Source organism: Triplophysa rosa, linkage group LG8 (assembly GCF_024868665.1).
Source record: "Triplophysa rosa linkage group LG8, Trosa_1v2, whole genome shotgun sequence".
NCBI classification, from domain to species: Eukaryota; Metazoa; Chordata; class Actinopteri; order Cypriniformes; family Nemacheilidae; genus Triplophysa; species Triplophysa rosa.
This window is the reverse complement of record NC_079897.1, coordinates 17659084-17683630: the sequence shown is the minus strand read 5'-3', so window position 1 is coordinate 17683630 and position 24547 is coordinate 17659084. Positions and strand designations below refer to the sequence as shown.

The 24547-nt window shown below is 39.2% G+C and overlaps 2 protein-coding genes across 2 annotated transcripts; both read right to left on the bottom strand.

Moving 5' to 3' along the window:
• Positions 1-1099: 1099 nt before the first annotated feature.
• Positions 1100-11461, bottom strand: si:dkeyp-69b9.6 (uncharacterized). The gene is made up of 3 exons (XM_057339449.1): positions 7981-11461; positions 4005-6936; positions 1100-3884 (listed from the first exon to the last, which is right to left on the bottom strand). The coding sequence occupies exons 2-3, from the start codon at positions 6040-6042 to the stop codon at positions 1507-1509; spliced, it is 4416 nt and encodes a 1471-aa protein (XP_057195432.1). The 5' UTR covers positions 6043-6936; positions 7981-11461; the 3' UTR covers positions 1100-1506.
• A 125-nt stretch (positions 11462-11586) lies between these two features.
• Positions 11587-23148, bottom strand: LOC130557573 (protein shisa-6). The gene is made up of 6 exons (XM_057339450.1): positions 22473-23148; positions 15447-17523; positions 14591-14742; positions 13694-13759; positions 13423-13611; positions 11587-12822 (listed from the first exon to the last, which is right to left on the bottom strand). Exons 2-6 carry the CDS (start codon positions 16178-16180, stop codon positions 11927-11929), a joined length of 2037 nt encoding a protein of 678 aa, XP_057195433.1. The 5' UTR covers positions 16181-17523; positions 22473-23148; the 3' UTR covers positions 11587-11926.
• Between the last annotated feature and the right edge of the window lie 1399 nt (positions 23149-24547).

Here is a 24547-nt window from a genome sequence, read left to right as displayed (position 1 = left end):
AATACCTAAGAATGAGTAATTGCTACATAACTTTTATAGCATAAATGGCACACAAAGCTGAGTTTTTACCTGGGAGAACCTAGACACATACGTAAAAAGTGGGAGCATAAAACACACCAAATGGACCGTGTGGTGGTTTGTGACACTTGTGCCGCAAATGTACAAATATTGTACAATAAAATATACCTTCAAATACTAACTAAATCAGGAAACAAACATCAAATAATATGCACAGAATGTATGAGGATATATTTTAAAACTTTATTAAATGCTTGGGTATTATAAACAAACAGCTTATGTGTAAATAAAGTGATAGAAACGCACTTATTACTTCTTTTAAAGAAAAAGAGGCTATGTAGTTTGGCATCTCTACATAAAAGGTGACTAAAAGTACATGGGTTAAGATCATAGTTGGCAAGTGGACAGACTGTCACATGTTAATACACTTAATCAAGACCTGATCTAAAGTGAAACTCCTACAATCACTCTACCTGAAGTATCTATAATAAAAAGATAATTTTGCTTAAAAAACAATAAAATGTTGATACAATTTACAATACAGTACACTTATTTCTTTCCTTTTCTCGTTTATACTCTATACATGAATGCTACGCTGTACTACCAATAAAATGCACTTTTTAATTGTCTCAATTTGGTATGGTTTTTGCCCAAAGTTAATTTAGGGCAAACAATAAGTCAATTTACATATAAATACATATTTTTTTGTCCTCAGACTAGTTATGCTGAATTGTTAAGTGCCGGCATAACCATCCTACTGCTAGTATTCATTCCAAACAATTAATAAATCAAAACAGGGCAAATTATTGGACACATTTTTTTGTTATTATAAACTGTTATTTACCGTGTTATGATGCTTTAGTTTAAATTCATCCATTAAGAGCGAATACATTTTTAATTGTTGTTGTCATGTAACCACCAGAGTCCACAGACTCAAACTGACCTTTCAACACATGGACATTCATGTCCAACATGCATTTAAATACTTCTTTAAACAAAACACTGGGACCTTAATAGGACCCTTCTTTCATCCTTTGACTACTAAATGCACTTTTTACATAAACAAAATCTCCACACTTGCTGAACATCAAAAACACAATATATATTAAAGACAAAAGAATTCTACAGAACATTTGTTGAGGAACACTATTGAGGAATAGCCAACTGTTAGGATAAAGCACAGTATTAGTCAAATCACTAAGACTTTATCTATTGCCAGCCAAGTACAGAAGGGTAATTTCAATATTAACAAAAGTGTTCTCTCAGACGATTGGTGTGGTATAGGATTTAAATTTGCTGAAAGCCTTTGAATCTTTTGTGAGTTTGTTGAGGGTCTTCATTTTAGGGGTCCACATTACAAGAGAAAATGTACTGATTGAAAGAGAAAAAGAAGCTCTCACATAGACAAAGTCAAAGACTAAATGAGTACATGAAAAATCCAATAATATTTCATTTCGTATGTCCTCTCTACCTCAACATAGAAAATGTTTATTGACTGTAATCCATATGCAGTGCTGAAGAGTTCCCTTTACACTCAAACCTTCTGTAGGTTGATCCCATCACTAATTTCACACAAAGAGCCCTCTCTCGTCTAAAACTGTCCAGAGTTCCCCGGCACACCTTTTTGTGCCTTGTGAGGAGCATGGCATTCCAGAAACGACAGGGACAATGTTTGCAAGAAAATGCTCTGTTGGCTAAATGGGAGCTTCTGTGAATAAGGGCTGAGAGGAACTTGCGAGACTGTTTTCCACAAACTGGACATCGCAAACGATGCTGAAGGCCACTCACTCTGGGACAGTGTCTAGCTGCTATATGAACTTTAAGTGCTGCCTGTTGTGAGAAGGTAGGTCCAAGACAAAGGGGGCATGACTTTCGTTTTAGAGGAACTTTGAGAGAACGCAAACGGTTAAGCTTTAGTCCACCTGGAAGGCCCAGTTCATATACAGCACTCCCTCCACGTCCTCGTCGAATTCGGACAAGCACAGCCATGCGCTCCTTAATTTTGCGGTGTGTCCTGTGAATCGCTCTCCTCCTCCGCCTCGGTAGTTTCCTCCTTTCATTTTTTTGCCTTTCCCCAAGTGAGACTTCCACCTGTTCTCTCTCCACTCTTGCAGCGGGGGTCCATTTGTAGCCTATCTCCCCTCTCTCTTCCCGTCTTTTTTTTTTTTTCTTTCGTCTCCTCAGCTCGTCTTGGCTTTGAAAAGTTGAGTGGTGTGTAGATTGAATCTCAGCCGAATGTTGCTGGGGGTTGTGGTGCTGTTGGTGTGGCTCTGATAGAGACAAGGCAAGCGGATGCACAGGTAGGTTTGTATTAAGAGTATGCCCGTGACCAGTTTGGTAAATGGGCTCACCCTTTACCCCGGTGTGTTGTTGCTGATGGTTACAAAGAAGGCTTGAGGGCAGAGAATGGGAATAAGTTGAGGTATTGGATGAGGAAGGGTGCGATGTATTGGAATCAGGCAAGTAGAAGAAAGGTGAGTAGCCAGCTTGTGGTTGGGGTGGAGTCTGGCTGTGAAGAACACCACCATGAGACTGTTGTTCGCCATGTGTGCTACTTGGTGGTGCAAGCTGAAGCAAAGCATTTGTAGCAGCTTCGTTTTCGGACATTGAACCACCGACACTGCTGTCTTCCCCTGTGCACCTCTGAGCGACTGCCTGGCCAGTCCGTGTTAAGCCATGCTGTGAAAGCCTGTGTCTTGTAAGGCTGTTTGAGTATGCAAAAGCCTTTCCACAGATTTCGCAAGAAAACAGCTTTTCACCACCCCCCTCATGAACCGTTTGGTGATGTGCGGTCAAGTGAAAGTGATGGCGGAATGATTTCCAGCATATAGCACATGTGTACAGTCTAGGAGGGGGCTGTGCATTTGATGTCTGCGGTTTTATGTCTTGAACGTAAGAATAGAATGACGAAGAGCTGCCCTGACCGCCCTGAATCAAGCTGCCACCAGGGGATGTATAGCTGTTAAGGTTTTCCCCACCTGGTGTTGTTGGCACTTCTTCCAGTTCTCCTTTCTGATGTAGCTTGCCGTGTCTTTTAAGGCTCTGAGCATATCCAAAGTCTTTACCACAGAGGAGGCATTTGTAGTTTTTCTCGCCAGTATGCACTGTGTGATGCTTACTGAGATGAAATGCCTCTCTGAAGTACTTGCCACAGACAGTACAATGGTGGGGTTTTTCTCCAGTGTGTATTCTGTCATGTCTTCGCAATGTTTCTCTCCTTGCAAATCCTCGACCACAGACACTGCACAAATACGGTCTAATATCTCCACCAGGCTCTCCTGGTCTGTGAGTGGACTGTTGTCTTTTAGGAGCCTCAACACCAACTGCACCAGGTTCCTTTTTTTTGCGGGGCTTACGAGGGCGCTTGGGCTTTCCAAGAGGGGCCTGCTGATTTAGCTGCTGGTTGAGGATCGCTGTACTCTGGCTAGCGTTAGCCCTGTAGGACTTCTCCAGACCAGATGTAGATGATGGACCACTAGGTGAACTAAGGGGCCCAAGACCCAGACCTCCAAGCAAACCACCGATGATGTCCCTTCGATCATCCCCTCTACCTCCACTATGAGAAAGATCACTGCTCATACAATTTGCAGCTGCAGCAGTGATGGCAGAAATGGCATTGTTGACCGAACTAGTGACGTCATCTTCAGAATCATCCAGCAGAGATGAAAGTGGGAGGTGTGGCTGTTGGTGATGATGTTGCTGGTTTTGGTTTGGTGGGTGTGGATGCAGAGTAGGAGCTAAGGGTGCCTTCCTAAGTGCAGGCCCTGTCATGCTGCCACCACTACATGAAGACGTTCCAGAGTACATATTCCCTTGAGAGCGTTGGTCCTTGTAGTCATCAGTGAAGCCATCGCTCCGGTAAGAACCTGCACAACAGACTAAACAGTAATAATGCTATGCACACAAATTTTCACATCAGAGTCTAATGAAAGTTTTGACTTTGATTGGGTTTACTAAAAATATACACTTCGCTATACGTTACTCACCCGCTGCATTAGTTGCTATTCCATCTTGGGAGCCCCCAGCTTTATTGCTCTTGCTTTCAACTACATTACTTTCATGCTTAGATCTTGGTGTACGTCCTGATTTTCCACAGGTACCTGAAGCTGCATGGTTTAAAAGGGAAGTACTTTCCCGAAAACAGCGACCGCAAGCTGGACAGCGGAACGGTTTCTCTTCATGTATCTTTTCATGGCGGGTGAGTGACTCACGACGATTGAAAGCACGACTGCAAGTTGTGCACGCATAGGGCCGCGCCCCAGAGTGTATAACACCATGCTGAAGGAGGTGTCCCTTTTTCTTGAAACCTTTGCCACACTCTGAACAAAGAAACGTCTTGTCAGGACTGGCACACGAAGATGAGGCTGATGCCTCTTGAGTAGAGTGGGGAATAGTTGGATCAGCAGGATGCAATACAGGGTTTATAATGTTACGTCTCGTGCCACTTGTGCCAGCTGTGGTTAATTCATGACTGCGTAGGTGCCTGCGCAGACTGGAGAGATGTGTGAAAGTTTTGCCACACTCTCCACACTGATAAAGGTGTTCTTGTCCAGGCTGAGACTGAGGTGGCATGGAACCATGGTTTTCTGTTTTAGAGCCATTTGTCACTAAGACTGGTGCTGATGTAGAAGATGATGAGACAACAGAGGTGGAGGATGAGGAAGTTAGGTGGGAAGGAGGGTCTCCACTAATACCAGACAAGTCGACACCCCCACCTCCATCCAAGCCTGCTGTATTATCCTGGTTGAGCCCCCCTGATGTGCTACTGTTGGAGTTGGGGTTTTCAGAGCTGTGACTGTTACTGCTGTTGTTGCAATCATTCTTTCTCTGGGGCAAGTAGCCAGCCATTGCTTTCTTCCGCCTGCTTCCACTTCCACCTCCTCCAGTACTATACGCTTTTCCCTCCTCTTTAGATAAAGAAAGGTGTAAAGGAAGAGGAAGGGGTAAACCAGCTTCCTGTTGCATCAGAGATGCCAGCTGGTTGGAGGAAAGTACTGGGATTCCTTGGAAGTCAAAACTTCCTAGTGAAGAGGACTGGGAGGAGTGCAGTGGGTGGTGGGGATGCGAGTGAGGGTGAGACAGGGTGTGAGATGGCAGTTGCTGCTGCTGTGGCGTTGGATGCTGGGGTTGTGATAAAGTGGCTGAATGACCATGGGTGTGTGAAGAATGAAGAGCAGGGGGTGGAGCAAGAGCTGAACTTGTCTCTAATGCAGTTTGGCCCAGACCAAGACCAAGATGGTTGTGACTGCCTTGCTGAACTAAAAATTGTTCTAGACTGGAATTGGCTGGTACTCCAGAAAGGAAATACTGATTTGCCGCTAACATGCAGCTAAACTGTTGATGGAGGCTCCGGGCATCAGACTGAGATCCTGCCAGCTGATGACCTAAGGTAGTTACTGCACTACTACTGGGAGGGTTATTGGAGGTTGAAACAGAACTTGATGGAGATGGGGAGGAGGAAGATGGCCCAGGGGATGCCTGAGGTCCTGACAGGCCAGGATGCAATGGGGGTGGGGGCGGTGGAACAGATGAAACCAGTCCTCCACTACCACTACTGCTAGCAAAATGATCAAATCGTCCAACTCCTGAGTGCAGCTGCTCTTGTGCAAGGGCTGCCTCAGTTGGATGAAATGAGCGTAAAAACTGGGGATATCCACTCACGTGACTTCCACCACTACTACTGCCACCAGACATTTTGCTTGATTTCCTTAAACTCTGAGAGGATGATGAAAGAGATTGCTGTTGCAGAGGTGGGGGAGGTGCGCTCATTTTTGCAAAAAGTGATGCAGAATCTGAAAAGGCACTGCCTCTAGATCCTTGTAGCGGGCCTAAGCCAAGTCCCGAAAAAAGTGACCCAGACGTTTCACTTTGCTGCTGTTGTTGCTGCTGTAACTGGTGTTGGTGAAGCTGTACTTGCTGTTGGTGTTGAAGTTGTCGCTCTAATCCAAGACCTTTAAACTGATGGGCCTGGTGTCCACTCAGCATCTCTATGATGTCCACATTGTATTTTCCAAACTGGTACATCTCCCAGTCACTGAAGCATGGGTGCACAAAGGCAACACCATCTGCTCTATGAGCAGCAACAATATTTTCACTGTGTTCTTAATGCGTTTTGGTTGGAAAAGTCAGAAGCGATATTAAAAACTGAGCAACCTCATAAGCAGGCTGGCACTTCAACTTCCATTTCATTAGTACTTTTCATGCTACTGAAGGTATTTCGTTTAAAAATAATGCCATGTGTTCCATTTTCTTTGGCCAAGTAGTCCAGGGAGGCAACTTGTAGACATTTTTGTATTGATTGTGTCATGAATTTGTAATTTCTGCATAAAACTGTTGAATATGTTGAACTGTTCATTGTGTTTGGAGCTATAAATCTGTATTTTATTTCTTAATGGCTGGTAATGTCACTCTGTGGAAAGAACAGACTCGACTCCATTCAGTCTCAACACTTGAATTCCACATAATCCCAGTTATATTGTTTAGTTCATATGGATTCCATATATTCACAGTTACATTGAATAATTCACTTTTGGTATCAACATTTCAGTACAAATGTTCCGTTAAGAGTGCAAAAAAATATGGTAGAAAAATGTGACAATTTTATGTTCACACTTTTGGAAGGGCATTTAAGTGCTTCATGTAGTTTGCTTAGAGTGAAAAATAAATTCCACTTGCTTGGTTACATTTTTTCAGTTCATGACCATACTAGAATTGGATTGATCCTCCACATTCCATGGGCTTCATTTCAATCAATATTTATTCATTCTTCATTCACTCTTGGGAAAAGTGGCTTAAATCTCTGTTTCCTTGTGTCAGTTAATATATTTCCCATATTCTCTTTTTCATAGTTGAAAGCAAAATCCTCCTTCACCATTCTCGTGAGCTGTAACAATTTCCTTTCTGTCTCTTCTCTCCTTACTGCAAGAAAAACAGAGTGATGTGTTAAATTACCCACTTTACACAGAGACTGATACAATTAATTTGAAACATAAAAACAAGCTAATCTTTACACAATAATAATATATAACAGCAATAACAACTCATTTCAGCTTTTTCAACACACAAAACTGTAATAGGCCTATTCAATGAAAATGCTAATAGTATAAAAGTTGTTGTAAAGAATGATTAAAATCAAATAATTAATATTGACAAGAAAATTTAAAATAACAAACATTTACAATTCTGTCCAAAATAGTATTTTTATTCATGTTTATTATAAAGTGTTCTACTATTACATCTAATAAATCAGCCACATCTTAATGACAGCATTATAAACAGTCGTCATGCTCAACTGATATTCGTTTCTTGCAAAGATGAAATTAACAACAGCACTAGTGTCATATTCTATTCACATCTGATACTACACCAAACTTAGTGTAAAATGTTTTCGCAGAGGTTCGCGAAAAAAAGCAGGACAGCCTGAATCATATCTAAAATGTTTTCACAATTTTCTCATATTAAAACGCGTCTTATATTTAATCGAGTGTTTCATATCACTTCATCTTACATTGGTTCAGCAGTTGTGCGGAAAAGATGCTAAGTGCAGTGTGAATTGCTGGGGTAAAGGTGAATTTCTCGTATTTATTATCTTTTGAATGCACCGCGTATCACTGAAGAAAATAAAATCTGCATTTGGATACACTCAAAGAAGTAACGGAAAATGGTCTACAAATCAAGAAAATTTAATAAAATGTCAGTTATACTTTGGAAAAATGATCTTCGCCGCATTAATGGACGCGAAATCTTCAGGCGCTGTTGCTATGTGTAACATGTTAGCATGCAAAACAGCTGGCTAATACAACATATTAAGCAAAGGGGCTCAGTTAAGCTTGCAGTCGGTATGTGATGCGCGAACTAACAACAGCAAGCCGGATACTGCAGGAGCTAAACGGTCGTTAATGTTGCCCAAGTATATGCATCATAATGGCAATAAAGTCGAGACAATAAAATAGGCCTTTTTACCTATGCATCCATCTTTTAGCCTGGTCAAGATGAACGGGGCCTGCTATTCTCTCTCCCACCCTGCCCCCTCGCTCATGCACCCCAGCAGCTCTGCGCGCTGTTTTCCAATGGTTAGCCTTTTAGCTACAGCTAACTAGCAGACTCCACTGCAACTGTGCTGCGATCATAGCATGAGACCGCGAGCGTCTCTCACATTGAAGAACTTATCGTAGTTGTATCCTGTGCATATTTTATCAAACCATATTACGACCTATGTTTTTTTAGTTGTTGTTATTTTTTAATATTTTAGTTTTCTTTTTTGTCGGCTAAAATATTTTGGACGGTCTATATTGGTGTTTTATATAGGAACGAGTGACGTGGGAGCGTTCAACATTGGTCGTTTCCGGACTTTGTAACACTTCCGGCTACCCTGACTTCTGTCCACTGTGTTTTTGTTGTCATCGAGATTTGTTGTTGTATTTGTCAGAAACAAGAACACGTAATGGTCGCATTCTTTTGTATGTCTATGCCTCATAATAACAATAGGATTCGTGCCTTTCTGATTGCGTAATGTAACGTTTGATTGAATGCGTTTAGCGTTCGGTTGAAATAAGCGTTTTGGTGTGTTGTGGTGGTGGTGGTCAATTTTGTTGTTAGCGAGCTAGCAATAACCTATTTCAGGACTACGGGGTACATTCGACATACAACTAGATAAATATTGTTATAAAATTGAATATAATATAATCCATTCGGTCTCCATTTTTTTTAATTGCCTTTAGTTTCATGTTTTCACCTTACGAGGTCTTATAGTGGCCATTTTATCGCATACTGACAGCTCAAATTCATTCTGGTCCTTATCAAAATGGCTGCCTTGGAATTTCTAGCCTTATTTTTATCCTGATGTTTCATGTAAGATTGTCATAAATATTTAAATAATGCATAATAAATAATACACAAATTGACGAATACATGTGTTAAAGTGTATACAATACATAATTCAAGTGTTTATGTATGTTACTGACATTTAAGGCAAAAGTTTCATTAATTTTATTCTTCAGATTTATTCAGTTGAGGATTCAATAAATATTTATGTCTCGAGGACATTTGTTATAATAGTAAATTAAATGTAAATATAATTGGGTTTAACCTTGATTTTAAGTGATTTACTCAAACAGGTATTCTGCTTTTGCACATCCTTAAACATTCTTATACCGTTATGTACTTCGTTGTCTTGCTTGCCTGTGCGATCAATGCACATTCCATTGTTCGCTACCAACCTTGTAAAACGCTTCAGGGCTTTATTTGCACATCCAGTGTTTGTTATTTTCTGCAGTAATAAGCCTTGTAAAGAAATTTCATAAACTTTTCATAATTATGGCTTGTGAATACAAAACTGAATAGACATTGCTACAGATTTTTATGACAAGAAAATACTAAATTGATTCTAATTGTCCCTGAAATAAACATTTTAAAAAATTATATTTTACTTAATCAACAAAATAAGACATTCAGTTACATACATACAACAAACAACCTATGACATCATTTATAAACCCATTGTGATGTCTGCAACACGGAATGACATTTGCAGGCTCAGAACAATTACAATATGACATCACACTAAGAAGTTTTGAAGGCACTCCTCATCATTAGGAATGCACGAAGAATTGGCAAATGAGTGGATTTAAAGTTTGTGCTTCTATTTTCTACTCATAATTTCAAAAGAATTTCATGAGAAAGATATATAAAACAAAAAACACTCTAAAACCACAGAGGAAATAAATCACCATCATAATCATAAGATAACCATAACAACAAGATAATCACCAATAACCATAATATTAACTGTCGTAGTAATGACAATAACAAACACCTAAGTATTACAGAGCTGTTAGGAAGATTGTCCTTATGTTTTATTCCTATTTTATTAAGATACACACTAGTTCCAGTGAAAAGTTAAATGAACGTTACCATCGATCCTCTTCTGATGTAATATAAACTACTCCTGAACATATTTACTCGGAGTCATAATATGCAAATGGTCTGTAATTTATACTTTATTACAATGAAATTTAACCAAGAGGTATAAAATCTATGACAAAAAGACGATCAGTTTGTAGATTTACTTTGTATGATAATGCTGATTATGATAATGTTTAATTTGTAAAGTGAATGAATGAGACGTGGATGTTTTTTTCAGAGGTCAGAATCATTCAGCAAAGGACCGATCCAAGATTTACATTTTGTAAATAATTGCGAACTATATCTTTCTGCAAATAATTACATTAATAAGTAATTTAAGTAATCATGAATAAGCCATTGTATGTATCACTAACACGTGTGTGTTGTATAGCCCTTAATATTGAAAAGCGTTATTGGTTATGAAAATGTCAGGTGATATACAGTATCAGTAACAGCGGATGTGAAAATACAGGTTAGTTGTTTTGGCACACCTGTATTCTCAGTCTGTTCAGAGTCTCAGTTTTAACAGCATATACACATGGCTTCATCATGGAGATTCAAAAAGCAGTCCAGGAGGTTTGCTTTATGCACATTTAAATGCCTACACACCTGAGTGAGATAATAAGACTACCATGTTATAAACGGATTTGATGTCAAAATATTAACATAAAATACAATTAAGAGTGCCCTTACTCCTCTGTTGTTTTCTCCTCAGATCCACATTTAATAGCTTAAGGTGTTCTCAATTGAGAACCCTTTGTCTACGCATAGCCTACTTTACCTAAAAAGAGCAGAAACGGGCAAGTACCCAATGTTACGGGATCTGGTCTATATGAATTATTCTTGTGCTTTTGGTAGTCCAGGGTCCCTTGTGATGAACCTCCCTCACAAATCCCAACATTTGAACATTGTAGAAAGTGGTGGCTCAGAATCCAAACAAAGTGCCATTGATCATTAATAAGTCTTTTTTTAGGATGACGAAAATGATTGTCAGACATTTCTCTTGGTTTTCATCACAGGCTTTTCTTGCCCACAGTGTTCCAAAATGGCTTTCATTGATAGTCCAAAGCAATCTGCAGAAAAGTTGAACAGCAATTCCCTTGGTACATCCATGTTAAATTCACACTGAATAAGCAGGTGATTTATGGTAAGGCTTGCTTTCTCCAAACTTCATTATAAAGTTCAAAGTTCAATCATCTCCTCATATTGTTCCATTGCCACTTAATTTTGACATACATTATTTGGACTTTTCCCCCTCATTGATTCTTGTTTGTCCATGTGTAAATAACATTATAATTCAGTTTGGGTTATCGCTCCTTGATTAACTGGTTCCTCTTATGCATACGTTGCACAAGTTTCCATCATATTTATAAGATGAGAGCTGTTCTCTGAATATATGGCTCCATAGCAGCTATATCTGTAATGTGTAATGTACAAAATTTGAGAGTAAAAACATGACTCAAATATATTAAAAATGACCCTTTCAGTTCATCTGTCCCTTGTGTGAAATTTATATCACGCTCTATTGATATTCTGTGCAATAGGTTATAGGCAAACTTTACACATATAAATAGTCATTATATGGCAATTTTATAGCGGCAATTTCATGAACATAAACAGCACGACAACTTTGAAGCTCTATCAAATCGGACTTTTGTTGAACTGTTGTTACCTAATCTCATTCGATGAATTTGCCACCATATACAACATATATCTGTGAAAAATATGGTGCCAGTTGGCTCTTTCCAATCCTCTTTCCTTTATCTAGATTCTCTCACTTCGTGGCCCCCTCCTTCAAATTCTGTTGCTCTGATTCCTTTACATCTTCCTACTCCTTTCTCTCGTCTCTCGTTTTTTCTTCCCTCTTCCACCCACTTTCTCTCTCTCTCTCTCTCTCTCTCTCTCTCCCACAGTGTCTCTACCATCCTCCAACTCTTCACACAGTCTATCCCTCACAAATCTTCTCCATTTCCCCTTAATTCTCTCGATAGCCTGTCTAGCTTGCTCACACAGTAACCTCATTCTTGCTTCCTGTTCTAACCCCTTGGTTACTTGCCACTCCACTCCCTCCGGCACCAGGGATGAAGTGAAGTTGTTCAATGGTATTTTGCCGTTTAGCTGCGAATGCCAGCCTCCTGGCACTGTGTCCGCCAAGAGTTCCTGTTCCCATGACAACTCCCGTTCCTGGCATGTCGCCCCATCCAACTCCTCCAACCCCGCCTCCTCCAAGGTGACCCGACATCGCTGCGGAATTTCGCTCTTGCTCTCGACCCGATGTCGGGTGCGAGTTCATCTTGATCATGTGATGACGGTCGAGCGACGGTGTTGCGCAAACGTTCTGCTGCGACTGAGCTTTCTGATGGCTCACGCGGGGCAGGGTGGGAACCCTCCCACCACCCCCTCCAGATGTGTAGTCACCCATTCCCATCCCCATCCCACTTGTACTGCTGCCATACTCCATTGCCTCCTCTAGATGATCTGGTGACATTAGTTGCCTCTCCTTAGACTTCTGCATGGTGTTCTGGTTATTGGAGTTTTTCGATTTGTAGTACTGGTGCTGCTGGTTCTTGGGGATTCTTGATAAGGTGTTTCCCTCAGCGAGAGCAAGGAGCTGGTCCGTTGACTTTACTCGGCGTGGTGGTTTGGAAAGTGTGTCGTAATTCTGGTTTTGCTTAGTCTCTGGTGGATCTAGAGGGTAAGGATTTGGGGTGTGGCTTGGTGCAGATTGAGGATGAGGTATTCGAGGGCGAGTGGCATGGGTGGGAAGTGTGCCTCGACCACCCAGTGTGTAGTCGCCTCCCCAGGGAAGATGGTGCTGGGAAGAATGAAAGGATGGAGGGGCATTGTTGGGTCTCCGTTTCGTGGTACAGTAACCTGAATAGTCCTCCAATCCTCCTTTCTCTGTAGGTGAAGGAAAACATCTATTTCAAAGCAGGTAATATGGACATTTTCCACATGGCATAACACAATTGACCTTTAAAATAAAATCTTCAACTTCTAATCCAGTATTATGCAAATTCATTCATATAATTATATCAAATATTTTGGCTGATGTCATTGTATCTGTATAACCTTCATCTGTGCCAAACTTTCTTATCCTCCAACTTTAACTCACACTTCCCAGGGGGTTTACTGTCTAGTTGAGAGATGCATCTGTACAGCTTGCGGTTGCTTTGCAATAGTTTGCCCTCATTAAACGGACCTTCACAAACATTTACAAGTGTTCTAATGAAACACCGACATTGCTTTAAATATAAGTCCCACATGACATCCTCATCAGTGAGCAGGTCATTTCTCCTTCAAAACACAACATTACTAAATATCACACTGTTTTTATATTAGTCCATTCTTTTCTCTATATTGGTTGTGATGTTTTGTAATGCCTTTAAAATTAGGTGGGATATAATAAGAAGGCAATCTAAAAACCTTATGTAATTCTTTCAAAACATCATAAAATGTAAACCTTAAACATCTCACTTAATTTGGTAATCCAGCACTTACCCAAACGCTTGAGAGAAGAGTATCTGTTCATGTCAGGCTTCATAGCGGCTTCATAAGACGGAGGCAGCTGAGCCAGGTTGTGTAAAGAGTGATGAAAGGAAGGTTGGGGCTTCATGGCGTTCGTATGCTTGCTGGGCTTCAACGTGCCACCAGTGGCCATCTGCATGTTGTTCATGCGAGGTGCACGTTCTGTAACGACACGTACCAACAATAATGGATGTTAACGGTATTTCAAACCTTATTTATGTTTTTACTCATTTAATTTACTTACCAATGGTGGCTGTATGTTTGGGGCTGGAGCTTGTGGTATTTATGTAATTATGCTGCAGATTTCCCACTGTTAAAAAGAAGAACAACATAAGGTACAGTATGTGTGTCTGTTCCTCTAGAACAATGTTTCCCAAACCTTCTTACTGGATTACTCCAAACAAAATATGTCCTACTGTGTAACCCCTATTTCTGCCCCCACACAACAAGTCACACAAAATTATTTTATTATAGTGTATATTGTACAGTGCTAAATATAGTGTTTTAAAATTAAAATCATGCAACTCATTTATCTTGTACAAAAACAATACTCTGCACAAGTTAACCAAAGGTTATAAATTTGACCACCCAGTTTGTGAATGACTGCTTTATAGATGGGCATGTGTAAGGGGAATATTGAATGAATCTTGTATACGCATGTTACCAGAGATGTCCTTATCAACAATAATTCACAATTACCAATAAGTTATGTTAATATGTATATAAAGTACACTCTGTTTTCTAAATGCTGCCCTACTAAGCTCTTTCTATATGGTCCACAAAATCTTGAAAATGTTACACCATCTGTTCAATCTAATGCCATCATATACAGCTCCATGCTAAATAATTCACAAATGCCCTTTCATCATTTGGCTATTGCTTTTCCCTGTTTCTCTTGTCGTGAATTTATGCCCGTTGGTCGTTCACAAAACACAAGCTGAGTTGTGGAACTCTACATGACACAAAATGCAAAAACATGAGCCAACTGAATTTTTTAAATATTTGACCCAGGGCGTTAAGGTCGAGATTATAGCAGCTGACATGTGGCTAACAGCTTTTTCAATGTACTAATAAAATATGTATAAATCATAAATCATAGATAACCTGAGTTAAGGAGTACATATGAAAATAGTAGTCTTACGTCGGTTATCTTTGCTCTGTAGGGTAGGATAGAGGTTTTTGGAAGGTCGTCCAAGCGTCCCCTCTCCTCCTCCAGTTCCTATAGCTACACTATTGTTTCTCTCTCCGTCTTGGACTGGACTCGACTGGTGACGCAGCATTTCCACAAGAGCCCTGACAGGAAACATGGTAGAAATGGTTAGGCAAGAGAATAAATGAGGCTTCCATTTTCATCTGTCAATAATTTTACATGCTCACTATTAGTCCATATGGATAACAGTGTGTCAGTTAGCTTGTTATATTAAACCATAGTGTGTGTCTCATGAGTTCCAGACTGGCTAAAATCAACTACATCACCATAAACACATTGACATATAAGCATTTAATGAATAGTTCATCCCTAAATAAAAAATCATTTATGCACACTTATGCCTCTTTCACAATTGAAGATATTTTGAGAAACGTTTCAGTGGTTTTGTCCATACAATGGAAGTCAATGGGGACCAGTGTTGTTTGGTTACCAACATTCTTACAAATATCTTATTTTGTGTTCTGCAGAAAAATAAAGTCATACAGGTTTAAAATGACATGAGGTTGAATAAATAATGAAATATGTTTTATTTTTGGCATTATTGTTTTTTTATCAACACTGCCATAAAAAATGTATGTACAAATATTTTTTTTGCCAATGTCCTTTTTGAGGCTCTGTACAATTTCGACCAATATAGGCAGCATTTATGTATGTTAATATTTTTCATTTGCTAAATTATTATTGTGTTATTTGTTAAAAAATGTACTAAAAGTCCTGGGTGAATAACAAAAAAAAAAACATCAGTAGAGCACTGTTGATTATAATGTTATTGGTTGTTTCTTCTCACCTGGGCATGTTGAGTTCTCTGTTCCTAGGTTGTCGTGATGCCTTGTGGAATGCCACCTTAATGGCCACGGCCACTGCCACTGTGAACGAGATGACCCCACCGATCACATAGACGGTGTTGTTGCTCTGCTCAATTCGGCTCTGGTCGGGATGGGTTTGCGGTGGTGGCCTGGTTGCTGGGGGGGCAGTATTGGCCCACACTGGGGAGTGGTAGTTGTTGCAGGGGTTCTGGTCCAACCTTCGGGAACGATCCGGACAACAAAACCGGTAATGGCAGGTTCCACAGCAGTAGATGAAGTCATCCTTGGAACAATTAAAGGTTTGATCGTACTGGCCCATGACATCGTAATAACCCCGGCACACATCCACTTCCACAAGTTTGCGAGGAGGTGGAGCTACGTGCGCTCCTTCAAAAGGGGGCTTCAGAGCATTGGCCGTTACATTCTTTGGCAGCATTATCTGAGGCAGCGGCCTTGGGGGCATTTCTACTGCTCCAGCTGGCTGCTTTGGCCAACGACTCATCGACTTCCCTCGCATGTTCCCGCTGCTTTTGGAAAGCGGGAACAGAAAGCCCCTTCCCTGAGCTCTGGGGTTGGGCGTCGGGGTGATGGTAATGGGCCCATTTGGTGTGTTTCTAGAGGGGCCGGGGACGCTTGCTGAGAAAGCGTTATGTGGGACAGCGATGAGCAGGAAGAGAACGATGACACGCACTCGGGCTTCCAAGGTGGGCATCATCTTTACATGACTAACACTGCTATTTCCTCTCACTGACTCAACTCGCCGCACAATGTGGAATATAAAAAAACAGGCCGTTCGACACTGTATGTAAAATATTCTTGTAGCAGCCCTCCAACGTATATATCAAAACAGTCTCAAATGAAAAATCTGTTCTGAGGATCTGCTGTGTGAACTGTCACACTGAGAGACAGTGTGAGACAAAAAAAAACAAATTTGCTTTCAGCTTCAAGGTGACCATTCTCTCATTCTTAACATGCAGTGCCTACATTTAGTATGTAGTTGCATAAAAAAATTAGGCCTATAAGAATAAAATGGCAACGATATTAATAGCAGGCAACGTCTATTTTTTTGCAAGTATTAACAAGGCAGAGGGAAATATTCTCTTTTATGATCTTTTTCAAAAATATACATTTTTACATATCCACCGACAAACAAGAAATGGCTTCTCTCGTTATCTTTCTTCTATTACTCAGTATATAGTTTTGATAACACATGAAGGCAGTTAAGCTGTAGTGAATATATTTACGTTAATTCCTTTGTTTTGGCACTTCTTAGAATGAAATATAAATTTAAGAGAGTGGGGCAATTGTAAACATCTTAAAAATGTAAACGCATGTATTTTTTTTGCCTATTTTTGTTTTGTATTTTGGCACTCCTTACATTCAACAATGGCACTTTATGTCTTTAGGCAAATTTCCCTGACCTGCAAAGCTCCCTGATTTTGTCTAAAATTATTGAGCATAAACAATTTCTTGATGAAAAAATATAACCTACTAAATCAAAAAGTACTGGTAATCTTTTCGTTTTACTGCACTTGTTTACGTCTTAACAGGACTACTCAGCACGGTAAACTCCTTTGAGTCACTTAGGACATTATGGTGAGGAATCATTGTGATTTTGTTAAGAGGTTTCTCTAAATGTTGGCCTGGACACCTCTATATTACCAAACTAAAATAAATACTCATTTCTTCATTCAGCATGTGAACATTTACCCGCTTCACAATAAATATGCCTATTAACGTATAGGTATTTAGGCTATTGGAGAGTGTTCAATAAACTAATGATGGGAGGAAAAGGTTTGCAAGACAAGATTGTCTTCACAACGACTATTTTCAAGGACAGTCACTACATGTAAACCTCCTGATCCCAGTATGAGATTTGCTTTAAGGACAAGCACAGTTTTCACAGAGACTGAGATATCTTTGAAATTGTTTGCTGTATGTCTTCATGAAATGGTTTAAACTCCCACAGTGCTGACATGGCTGTTTCCTCTCTATTTTGGCAGGCTTGGTCTTGGAATCCACTGACAATTGAGTGTTCAACGATAGAAAGATGTACCTCTAAAAAAAATGAACACAAAACGGGTTACCATACATGAACACACAAATCCACATAAAAGCTATTTGAAGAATCATAGTTAGCACGTCATTTGCATGACAAAATATTTTCATTGTGACATACAGCAACTAATGTAATAATCAATGTTAAAGTCTACACAATTTAGAATATTACTGGAATTATTGCATGGGTCAGGTATATTCCAGTGGACAGAAAAAAAATGCTTAACGGTGATTCTGCACAGAGCATGTACATTTTACCTGTATTCTAACATTTACACCTTAGATATACATTTACTACCTAAACATAGAAAATAAAGATATTAAAATGTAAGTTTAAATGTTATATTTATTCTTTCAATATGGACTTAAACATAATATTTGTACTGTGGATCTGTACTGTTACACACAGTGCAGCTGCAAATTCTGACGTCACCATCTAAGAAAGACAAGACGAGATGATATGATGACCGTTTGTCTAATGTGTTACTACAAGTCACCATGAATCAAAAAGCATTGAGGAAAGTGAATGGTAGCAATGATCTGAACAAATAGTGATCAGTTCCTTTCAGAGAGCATAGCGTGATGCATTACACAAGGGGGAGTGGGAGCAGAGCAAGAGAGAGATCCTGCTTTCCTGACACTAGGCCTATGTGTCAGAATGTTTGTGAGGAAGTTAAAAAGGCAGTGTTGTGATCAGTGTTGGGTAAGTTACTCTGAAAAAGTAATTAATTACTAGTTACTAATTACACATTCGATAATGTAATTAGATTACTGTACAAGTTACTCTCTTCAAAAAGTATTTAATTACTTATTACTAATTACTTTCTATATCCTACATCAACCTTGATGAGTTAAGTGATTCAAGGATAGACATGCTCTTTTAATTCATTCAAATAAATAATATAAAACTACATAAAGTATTATTATTAATTACAAATGTGAGATTTATACATTAAATCACGGATTTTAAAGTTAGACTTTGAATTTTGATGTAAATTCCTCTTCTGCCCACACATATATTACACAAAGTATTTAGTTTAATTACATCAGAAGTAACTGTAATTAAATTACAGAAAAAATAAGAGTAATCCCTTACTTTACTTTTTCAAGGGAAAAGTAATTAAATTACAGTAACTAATTACTTAGTAACTAGTTACACCCAACACTGGTTGTGATAAAGCTGTTCTGTCACTTCTAATAGATCTAATCAACACCCGTCTGCTTTATATTTCGTGTGGCCTGTGAAAAACCATTAAGATAGCAAATAAAAGAGAAAGAAAGAATTTTAAGAAAGATTTAAATTTGAGCACAGCGTAGCATAAATGCACAGAGCCAGAGGTATGACAGAGGAGAGGTGCTTTGTGTATGTGTATGTGTGTGTATGTGGGAGTGCAGTGAGTGGGAGGAAGAGAATGGAGAGCGTTCAGTGACACCACTTACTAATACACACTCACATATACACAGCACACACAATACACAACACCGGGAACATACAGTGCTAACACCAAACAGAGAGACGGTAAAACACATGACTTGTGCACATCCTAAAGGAATACTAACATCTCTTGTAATACAGAACAGACAACACATTCCACAAATACAAAACACACTTGTATATAAAAAGTGAACTATATGTAAAATATCTATAGTTCATACATGTTCAATGCCATCAAGGACAGATATATAACACACATCACAGGCACAGACGTCACTAAATCTGGATTGATTTGCATATTTCAATCTCCCTGCAAAAAACAGATACATGGAACAATTTAACATAAAACATAAAATTCAATAAAAGAATTATTGAATAATCATATTTATTACTAAAAAAATATTGTTATTGTGTCATTTATATTTTTCTGCTATATATAATATTTAAATCTATTATTTATGAACAGTTTAGTTATTTTGTTAGTATGTGTGTTCCCTTTGACTGAACCCACGATCCTTAATATGCTCTACCAAAACAGCCACAGGAACATTTTGATAATTAGCTCTGTCAATGATAAAAATCATAATGTAATAAATGCATTTTCTTCATATGAATTTACAGTCCAGTTTATAGTTCAAAAAAGCACAAAACATGGTAGTGACTACATACACGTATACAAATATTACACAAAATATTACACTGGTCACAACTCTCCTGAGCATTCTAAACTCGACTGAAATCTCAAACATGAAAATGTTGAAGCTAGTCCATTACCCTTCAGAGTCACTGCCACCCAAAAGACAAGCAATTTGGTGAAATTGATAATTAACCCAAATTATTTTTGTGTATTTACCTCTATTTTCAATAATGAATCATAATAACAATGGAAGCATTTAATGGCCAAAGTGCATCTAAAAGGATTTTTCATGGACGCAGATCTTGCACATACAGGGCAATGGGCACCATACTTAACTCGACTTGATGTGTTGATGTGGAAAGGATGTTTTTCTTGTGTTTTTGCTAGATATGCACCTTTATATCAGGCAATAATCATTATCAATTGATAAAAGCAATTTTTCACACTATCGGCTATCAGCAGATAGTTTAAAAACAGGCAATGATGAGCGCAGATATATCCTGTCAATCAAAAGAGAACAGGAAAATGCAATGAATTTGTGCTCTGTAGAAAATGTTAAGAAACATCACCAGTTAAAGTCAATATGAATTAATAACATCCAGAAAGTTAAATGTTATTGTAATCTTTAGAATAAATTTAATATAATCTGCAGATATCACTCTGAATAATCGGCTATCGGTGGAGAAATTTTGTATCAGTGCATCTCTAGTTTTTGCACATGCATGAAACACTGATCTTAACAGGTGTGCTGCTGTATGATTCATGTGCTGATCTATGAGCCATTTACAGTTTTTGAGGGAGCAAACCTAATAACAGACTATGCGATTAAAACAGTAACCTCTCATTTGCATATACATAATAAAGCGTAGGCCATTTCAACACCTTCTCGTCTATGTGAAACAGTATGCGCCTCTATAAACTGGATTAGCCTTTCCTGAACACGGCACCCAATCAGCAAGGCACTGTGGGCGACTTTTAAGAGATGTGACACTGAAGATGTGGCGCATTCGCAAAAACTTTCACGAATGGCAAGAAATGCGAGCTTACGACGGAATTACAGACAATTCATCCGCTTTAAATCTGATAACATGAAATCGTGCCACTCTCTCGATATTTTATTGTAGTTCCGTTGCAAAACATGTCTGTTTTGAATGTTCTCTCGACTTCTCTTTATCACCCTCCCTCTCTCTCTCTCTCTGTGATATTCAGTGCGTGGGTTGAGGCAGCTCACTCTCTCTCAGAATAGCACTGCAGTAGTTCAGACTTGTATAGAAGGAGTGAAGGAGAAAGAAAATGATAGATAGGATGAATAGACCGCCTTCTCCCCCTTTCCTCTTGATAGAAGAATAGTTTGCCCTTTTCCTTTACACCCCTGTGACACAGATCATCTCACTTGGGGCTATTTGTGAGCCTGGTAGTCCATCACATCCAAAAGCTTATGCACTTTCATCATCTCCTCACGTAAAAATGTATGTTTATCAAATATATTGCCTTATTGTAGATCTGGTCTTAAGTCCACAGTATTAAATTAATACAAGGTGTAGGCCGCTGTACATCATGGACCATGTTTTGCTTTGTAGCTCAAGATCCGAAGGCATTAGAAGGCCAAGCACGTAATTACGAATAGGACGAATTAAAGACAGCAAAAAAGGAAGGCTTTTGTTAAAGGTGCAGCAACCCCTAAAAATCTGACTTCATACGTAAAATATTTTGCAGGCCGTTTGCCATTTATATGGCTGTGAATAAAAAATGTGTTGTTTTTGGTGACTCTGAAAGCAAATACCATTTAGTTTGCATTAATTTGCAAACAAGGCTATTGTGGAAAAAACGGCTTCAGACAAGCTTTCAATTAAATGTGGTGAGAAATGTTGTAATAGATGCCTCCAAAAGAAACCAAATCAATGACACTCAACCCATATTTTAAAAGAGTGAACAGTAATATAAATGATTAACACTGGAAAGGTAATTGGCTAAGTATTATAGACCTGCTAGTCTGTTTTGAATAAGAGCTCACCTCATTATTTAACACCATTTGGCAAAATGCCTTCAACTGGATTGCCGATGGCAATTATTTTTTACTCTCTTAAATCAATCAGAATCTACTATGTAACTTATGTTACAAATGCTGCTGTACATCATTTTTAATATGATTAAGTTATAATTTTTACAATTATGTCATCTTTAAACCTAGGGCATGACCAATAATTTCCCATAATTATGTCGTGTATGTTTAAATTGTGTAGGCCAAAATATATCATCATGGATTATAAAGTACAGATCGATCCTGTCAATGTATGAGTCAATGTTCCCAGCATAAGGTAACACCACACATCATACCTTCAAAGACACCGTATGAAACGCACTTAAGTCCTCTGCGCAACCCACATCAAATCAGACTTTTGTTAGTCTAGACACCACATTTCACATTGTTTCGATACATTACTCATAACTTGTTCATCTAAAAGCGAGACTATGACTTTCGTGTATCGACGTGTCTCTTGCGGATTGTGGACCTGTAATTCGCACGAGGGTGCACGAGTAGGTGGACATGACAACCAGCGAGAGAGCAATGAATGGCCGTCTGCGTAGGCGTGAATGCATGTTTGCACGGAGGGTGATGTGTAGCCACCTTGCACTTACATATGTGTGAACATCTTCCTCCGGTCGCTTCTAATTGATTGAAAACATCAAATGTGACCTCTTAAGTATTTTCATGACAGAGCATGTCGCGCTCATGCGAACCAGGTTAATGTCCAAGCAGGATCAGGAACTTCAATAATAGAGAGCCATCGAAAAAAGCACGAGCATGGACACGGGCATCGATTGATCAGACGATTAGATGACATGCAGGAATAAAGTACAACTTGAGTGACTTACCTGTACAGATTTGTGTTGAGCCTCACGACACCTCCGGTCTCAAATCTTATTCATCTGTGCGCGACGATGATGGCTGAGAAATTGTGTTATTCCCACAAACTGTTGCAGCACCCCCCTTAGTGATATTAGACACTTCCTTTAGTAACAAAACAACATCCGTAGTGACTAATTTCTTTCCAGGTTTTCCTCTCACCTACCCCAGTTTCCATGCTTTAAGGCAACAGTCACTGCTCAACTTATTTGCTTTCTACCTCATTCATTTGGTACTGTGAAAGTATTCCAGGTGAAACCTTTTACCTACGTAGGCTAACCAAAATTCGTCCCTGGTTATTTTTTATTCGCTTAGAAAAAGTGCACAAGATGAACAAAATGCCTGTTGCCACTATTTCTCTCGTGTTCACTGAAACGATACGCGTTGATGTACATCGACGCAACCTGCAAAGTGTGCACGCAAGAACATTCCGACTCTGTCACGAAACACCGGTGGAATGAGGCGGGTGGTATCACGGAGGTCCGCTGCGCTGAATAGTACGTTTATTTGGTTTCGCAAGACGGTGTTGATGAGAGATTGATACGTTGAGATGCCGATCGCTTCAAGTGTTTCGTTTCTCAAACTACTTATCCGTTCTGCGATTATGGCTGGCTAAGCAATATGCTGTGACTGTGTGCGAGTGTGTGAGGAGGGACACACACACACACACGCACGCACGCACGCACACACACACACTCACACACACACACACACACACACACACACACACACAGACACACACACACCGATCGGTTGCCATAGCAACGATGTCATTTTGTTTGTGACTCTAATAATCTTCATACCTTAGCCTTAAAAAAATATAGGAAAAAGCAACGCAGCATAACACGCCTTTGCTATATGTGAATAGTGATTTAGAAAATATAGAGCGAATTAAATAAAAGAAAGAAAAACGGGCATGATGACACTATACTATATATTTGCAATACGCCTATAGTAAAAGCTTAATGCTCACATAACACTTAAAATATAGGTTTATCTCATGATGCAATTCTGCACACTGCCTAAGAGATTCATAATCGCGCACTTTTCACGCACACATATCGTAATCACAGTATTTGATTTCTTAAGGAATCATTTTAACAATTTGGTTTTACAGTTAATAAAACTTTACATCTAAACGAAATATTCAAGTCTCTAAATATGCATTCAACATTAGGGCTTTGCATACTTAGATAAGCAATTATTGTACACCTAATGTAAATGAGTTTGATTTAATTAAACACCTTCACTAAATATAAGTATTTGCTGCCATGGTACAGATATCTGCAGGGTCTCTAATCTGTAGTTTTATCAGCGCCTCCATTGCAAACACCGGCAGCCGTCAATCGCCATTTCAGCACCACGGAGAGCGGCGCAATCAGCTCGTGTGTACCGCACTGCACTGCTCATCATCCGTGGCGAACATGAAATATTAACCACTCGGTGACAGACAAATTCGTTCGTTTTTCTTCTCAGGTTAAAATGCCCAAACGTTTTTTAGTTTTTGTTCGTGAGTGTGCTAGTAGACAGATTTAAAACTTTGCCTTATTCAGAATAAATTATTTTTATCTTTCGAATCCAGCAAGCTACCTGTCGCCCTCATCGGTTTTCCTTCCTACAGACAGCAATTAGCTATTCCTATACAGGTGAGTGGGCCGCTGTTTCGGCCGCTCAGGCAACCTGCGATAGATGCGTTCATCCGTTTATAACTCGATCAAATTCTAGTCTGCACAAGGGCCTTTGATTTTCAGAAAATCCTGAAAAGGAACGAAACACTTTTCAACAGGAAAAAATAAAATGACTTGGATTGTTCTCCAGCATCTCTTGCAAGGCTTCCGTAAGAAATATTGCCATTTAAAAAAGATGACAAATGAAAGCGTTAGTGTGAAGGCAATAAAAAGGGTCAGAGTCCTTATAAAACTTTAAAGGCTCAGGATGTAACTATTTTTTTAAATCCAGTAAAAACATATGTGACCCTGAATCACAAAAGCATGGTCTTTAGCCCGGGAACATTTTTAGTAAAAGCCCAATACATTGTATGGGT

What these genes read in the sequence shown, in the direction of transcription:
- si:dkeyp-69b9.6 (XM_057339449.1), bottom strand. Translation starts at nt 6,042, where the DNA reads ATGTACCAGTTTGGAAAATACAATGTGGACATCATAGAGATGCTGAGT. An exon ending in AATAGCAACTAATGCAGCGG is followed by an intron (nt 3,885 to 4,004) that starts GTGAGTAACGTA and finishes TCTGTTGTGCAG; the next exon opens with GTTCTTACCGGAGCGATGGC.
- LOC130557573 (XM_057339450.1), bottom strand. Translation starts at nt 16,180, where the DNA reads ATGATGCCCACCTTGGAAGCCCGAGTGCGTGTCATCGTTCTCTTCCTG. An exon ending in ACAGAGCAAAGATAACCGAC is followed by an intron (nt 13,760 to 14,590) that starts GTAAGACTACTA and finishes TCTTTTTAACAG; the next exon opens with TGGGAAATCTGCAGCATAAT. An exon ending in CTCTTCTCTCAAGCGTTTGG is followed by an intron (nt 12,823 to 13,422) that starts GTAAGTGCTGGA and finishes CTTCACCTACAG; the next exon opens with AGAAAGGAGGATTGGAGGAC.